The sequence below is a fragment of the Prunus avium genome, chromosome 5 (genome assembly GCF_965620075.1).
Source record: "Prunus avium chromosome 5, drPruAviu1.hap1.1, whole genome shotgun sequence".
NCBI classification, from domain to species: domain Eukaryota; kingdom Viridiplantae; phylum Streptophyta; class Magnoliopsida; order Rosales; family Rosaceae; genus Prunus; species Prunus avium.
In genome coordinates this window covers 20086043-20092210 of record NC_142288.1, presented here as the reverse complement: position 1 = coordinate 20092210, position 6168 = coordinate 20086043, and the positions used below count along the sequence as shown (strand labels likewise).

General features: G+C 39.8%; 1 protein-coding gene across 1 annotated transcript; it reads right to left on the bottom strand.

Moving 5' to 3' along the window:
- Positions 1-2868: 2868 nt before the first annotated feature.
- LOC110753671 (cytochrome P450 84A1-like) lies at positions 2869-3807 on the bottom strand. Its single transcript, XM_088253771.1, has one exon. It carries the CDS (start codon positions 3805-3807, stop codon positions 2869-2871), a length of 939 nt encoding a protein of 312 aa, XP_088109897.1.
- Between the last annotated feature and the right edge of the window lie 2361 nt (positions 3808-6168).

Genomic DNA, 6168 nt, shown 5'->3' with positions numbered 1-6168 from the left:
TCACCGCGTGCTTCTTTATTTGAAATTAAAGGGTCAACAGCCTTTTCAATCACATCTTCAGGTTGAGCCTTCTCCTTAGGGTCAGCTAGTGTTTGATCTTCATAAAAGATCACATCTCTGCTTCTTATGAATTTCTTTGCCTTTGGGCCCCACAATCTATAGCCAAATTCTTCACCTCCATAACCAAGGAAGACACACGGTGTGGCCTTGTAGTCTAGCTTTGATCTTTGCTCCTTGGGCACATGCACAAACGCCTTGCAGCCAAACACCTTCAGATGAGAGTAAGACACATCTTTTCCAGTCCACACTCTTTCTGGAACATCAAGGCCCAAGGGAACTGATGGGGATCTGTTGATCAGATAACATGCTGTCATCACGGCTTCACCCCAGAACTGCTTGGATAATTTTGCAGTCCTTAGCATACACCTGACTTTTTCCATGATGGTCCGGTTCATTCTTTCAGCTACGCCGTTGTGCTGTGGTGTACCAGGAACTGTCTTCTCATGCCTTATGCCATGCTTTGCACAGTATTCTCTGAATTGTTGAGATGTATATTCCCCACCATTATCGCTGCGGAGACACTTGAGAGATCTCCCAGTTTCTCTCTCCACCATGGCATGGAACTCCTGGAATGTCTGGAACACCTGGTCTTTGGTTTTCAACAAATACACCCAAACCTTTCGTGAAGCATCATCGATATAAGTAACAAAATATTTATTCCTTCCTAGTGACTCCACTTCCATGGGACCACACACATCAGAGTAAACAAGTTCCAACAAATTTTCTTTCTTTGTAGATGGTGTAGAAAAACTAACTCTATGTTGTTTTCCAAATAAACAAAACTCACAAGAATTTTTATGCGTACCTTTGGCAAAGGGAATGAAAGACTTCTTTGCCAGAACTTGTAGGCCTTTCTCACTCATGTGGCCTAACCTCTTGTGCCACAATTCTGGTGAAGAGTCCTCCACTGGGTTCAACTCATTTTTGCAGACCTTGGCATATGACCTGTATAAGGTGCTACAAAGATTTGCTCTAGCAATCACCATGGAGCCCTTGGTAAGCTTTAATTTTCCTTGGCCAATATAATGCTCAAAACCTTGTCGGTCAAGAACACCAACAGATATCAGATTGAGACGCAGCTCTGAAACGTGTCTCACATCTTTCAGCAGCAACTGGCATCCAAGATTAGTCTCGAGACAGATATCACCAATTCCAAGAATTTTGGAGTAGCTATTATTTCCCATCTTTACTATGCCAAAATCTCCTTCCTTGTATGTACTGAAGAACTCTCTTTCGGAAGTGGCATGAAACGAAGCGCCATTGTCAAAAATCCATTCGGTGCCTTGATCATGATGACCCATGTTTAGGCATTCTTCAACAGAGAGAATCTCAGTTTCATTGCCGCTTAAGACTGCTGCGGTGTTGTTGCTTTCTTCTCTCTTTTGGTTGTCGCCTTCATTTCTCCTTTGGTTGTGACCTTCGTTTTGCAGTTTCTTCCATGCACGGCAATGCTTCTTCATATGGCCCTCTTTGCCGCAATGATGGCAGCTTCCTCTAAATCTTGATCTGGAGCGACTTGGGTTCTTTCCACGACCTCTTAGTCCTCTACTCTTGCTCCTTCCTCTGTTTTCTGTCACATGTACTTGGCTGCTTTCGATGCCTGAAACTTTTCTCCTTGTTTCTTCATTAAACATGCTATCTTTAACACTATCTATAGTAAGAACACCATTGGGAGCAGAGTTACTTACAGTCACCACAAAGGTTTCCCAACTATCTGGCAAGGAACCCAGCAGCAAAAAAGCTTGCCACTCAGTGTCAATCGTCATTTTCATAGTTGCCAATTGGTTGACCAGATTCTGGAAGTTGTTCAGGTGCTCCGTCACACTCAAACCGTCCTTGTACTTCATATTGATGAGCTCCTTGATCAAGAAGGCTTTCTTGGCTGCGGTCTTCTTCTCGAACAAGGATTCAAGCTTCTCCCAAAGAGAGTGCGCATCTGTTTCATTAGACACATGGTGAAACACGCTGTCATCCACCCATTGTCTAATGTTGCCGATAGCTTTACGGTTCAGCTTTGTCCATTCGGCATCAGACATTGTTGCTGGCTTGGCCTTTGCACCTTCAATTGGTTCATGTAGGTCTTTGCAGTAAAGAATATCCTCCATCCTTGGTTTCCAGGTCACCCAATTGGAGTTGTTGAGTTTGATCATAGAGCTTCCTTCCATTCTGCACTATTCACGAGCACTGTTCACGAGCACTATTCACGATGGAATTGCTTCCGGCTCTGATACCACTTGTTAGGATCGGATAGTGCTAGAATAGAAATCGCCACAACTCAAATAACAGTATAAGCAGAAAAATAAAGAACACCGGGAATTAACGTGGTTCGGCAATGCCTACGTCCACGGGGCAACAATATAAATTTCTTCCACTATAACAAAATAATGGGTACAATAAGAAAGGTCTTACCAAGCCAATGCCCAGGGCTTGATGATACACACAGAGAAAGTACAATGACACCACACTATACTCTCCTGTTTTACCTCACTCACACACTTGGAGTGGTACACAATTAACTCTCTCACTCTCACAGAATTGGAGTGGAATACTGATGGCTGTTTGGATGGTGTTCTCTCACTTCTCTCTCTTGCTCTCGGCTTCTCCAACTCTCTCTGACTCTTCAACACAACACACACACCACTTTCTTCCGCATGCACACTTGCATGTCCTTTTATATTTGAGAAAGGAAAAGTTTGGAAGCTTTTAGATTTTTCTTCCAACGGATGGCAGCATCATTTGCTTGAGACACCATCATTGGCTAAAGACACCATCATTAGCTAAAGACATCATCATATCATGTTGGCTTCATCATTGTGTTGGTTTCTCTTTTGACCACCGAAAGAATGTTTTTCCATCATGGGCTGGACCCATGGTATTATGCCAACACTTATTATGCAGCTCCAAAAGGAACTCCAACAAGTCCTTCCTTCCACGTTTTTTCTGTAGCCCCTCATTTTTGGATGGAGGCATACACATCTGGATTTCAATGGCAGAAATGATGATCTTTTCAGTGACAGAAATAGCCTTCTGTTGTCGCCTCCTAATCCCTTGTATATCAAACCTGGCAAGCATAGGAAAAAAGTCTGAAACGTTTGGTTTTCCAAGCAACCCCATGATTTCTGTCACCACCTTCCTCAACTCTACCCCAAAATCAGTTGCTCCCTTCTCTTCCTGCAGCGTTCCGCTCCATACCAAGCGCTTGAGTGTGTTGATGCTGATCAAAAATGCCATCTCCCCGAAATCAATTGGGGTGCCAACTTTTCCATAAATATGGCTGATAGACTTGTCCACCTCTTCTTTCCTCAAAGCATAGCAAGAATCAACGTTGGCATTACTGAGCATGTGGCTCACGACCACCTTGCGCAACCACCTCCAATCCGGTCCATATGATCCAAACGCGATGTCGATCCCACCGTATGACGCAATCTGTGCAGCAATGGTGGCGTCGCGGTTGGAAAATATAGTTCCGTGGTCACGAAGCACTTGTTTCACAAGAGTTGGTGATGTGATCACGAAGCATAGTTTGCTACCTAGCTTGAGTTTGTAAATAGGGCCGTAGGTTTTTGCCAACTTTGTGAAGCCATGGTGAAGGTTGGTACCTAAAAAGGGAAGGTACCCTAGCAGGGGCAGGCCACGAGGGCCTGGTGGCAATGGAGGCGTTGGTTTCCTTGACTTTTTCCAAGTCAACAGGTACCAGAAGAGAATAAACTGTAGGGCACAAATTTTGCTCCATCGACATCCCACCATGGTGACCACATTAGCTTCAACATTTTAACTGGCCTTATTGTACATGAAAGGTTACCAAAACTTATATATAGATAATTTTTTATTTTATTTTTCGAATTCCACCAGATAAAATAATAGTTGAATGAAAGGTTACCAAAAAAAATGCTGCCTTTTAACCCACCGAACAAAATATCCAGAAGAAAATTCAAGGAATTTGAAGCAAAAAACCAAAGCCATTTTCTGAAAATGGTTTTAGTTGAGATAAGGAATTTCTAGGAAAGATGAAAAATAATCACAAGTACCAAGTAGTTTTTGTCCATTTTCTAAAAATATGCTGGTTATGAAAGGAAAAATCTTTGGTTTAGGGCGGAGGAAGAGTCTTGATTCTTTTGAACTCCAGAGAGGTCCTCAGCCCTGCCCATGTAAATCTGTTTCTTTTGGAGTGAGGCCACATCTACGATTGGCACGTGCCTGTCACATGATTATTATTGGTTTCTGTGGAAGCTCAGAGGCCTTGAGGTTTTCCATTACCAATGCAAACATATGACTTTCGATTCGAGAGAGGAATTAATTAGTTTCCCTTCTTAGGGCAAATTGCTAGTATGAGTGGTAACTTGACATAATTTACTGGACATAATGATTGTCTAAACTCTGGTTCCCAAGAAGTTTTAGGTTCAAAGCCTCCAATCTTTTTGCACTTATTTTCGGCATAGTGATTGTCTAACACTATCAACTTTTTTGGTATTATAGTTTTGGAAGAAATACGGGAGAAGGAAAGGACTGGTGTGTAGTGGATATCGATTGTACAATTAACTCAATGGGGGGTTACAATGAAGTTGTAATTTTTTGTTTCTTGTTGAATGTATATATATATAATTCAAATTTATAGTCAGACAATATAATATACTTTAAGTAGTGTATATCAAATTTACAGTCTCACAATATAAAATGCTTTAAGTAGATTGAATGTATCTATGTCCCCTTCGATAATATAAGCCCCTACAACTTCTATTTTTTAAAATTTCCTAGACATAAACCCATCAATTTTGAAATAATTCATATTGAAATTGAAATGCCTGTAAGATATATAAGGTCATAATACTCCTACATATTTACATTGTTTGCCATTAGACTTCAGGTAACTCCCTCATTTCTAATTAATACTTCCTGATTTATAGCATATCAATTACTCCATTTTTATTATTATTGGGCATTCCCTCTAATCCTGAAAATTTAGACCAATAAAAAATCCTTAAAATTTCTACCAGTAAACAATCCCTCAAATTTGGACCAAAAAAAAAACTCTAGAATTTCGACAAAAAAAAACACATTAAAGTATATTATCAATAACAAATGATAAGTAAATTATTATCCATTAAAAAAATAGATAAATTAGGGTGGTAATTTTCCCACTTCCCTTTTATCCACTTACAATCCATTTTGTTTTTTTTAATACTTTTTACTATAAGATAAAAGGGAGTGTAAGTGAACAAAAGAGGAGTGAGAACATACAATTTTAAAAAAATAGAGTGTAAATGAATAAAAAAAAAGTGAGTAAATCAGTACCCATAAATTATTATCATAAAAAAGATGATGTACCTATCACTACAACAAAATGTTGCTTTAGTGACCATTTTTTCAGCGAGGAATTATATTTTCTCATAGAAGCAGCCTTTCAGCGAGGAAAATGTTAAATGCTCGCCAAATGTGACCTGAATTTCGTTTCCAAATTGGACCAAGCTATAGCGATGACATGTTGGGTGCAGCGACGAACAATGTGGTCGCTGTAGATTTTCATAGCGACGAAATATGTTTTTCCTCGCGGAAAGTGTAGTGGGAATTTTTCAGAAATCCCTCCAAACCTATAGCGACAAACATTATATAATCCTCGCAATAGAAGCCTTTTAACGAGGAATTAATTTCCTCGTAGTATGTCTCCCACATAATTTTCACTATTTATTTACGACGAAATATGTTTTTCCTCTCAGAAAGTGTAGTGGGAAATTTTCACAATTCCCTCCAAACCTATAGCGACAAACATTATATAATCCTCGCAATAGAAGCCTTGCAACGAGGAATTAATTTCCTCGTAGTACGTCTCCCACATTATTTTCACTATTTATTTACGACGAAATATGTTTTTCCTCGCAAAAAGTGTAGCGGGAATTTTTTACAATTCCCTCCACACCTATAGCGACCAACATTATATAATCATCGCAATAGAAGCCTTGTAACGAGGAATTAATTTCCTCGTAGTATGTCTCCCACATTATTTTCACTATTTATTTACGATGAAATAGTTTTGTCCTCCCAGAAAGTGTAGCGGGAATTTTTCACATAATTAGCGACGATTTTTTCAGCGAGGAAAATGTTAAATGCTAG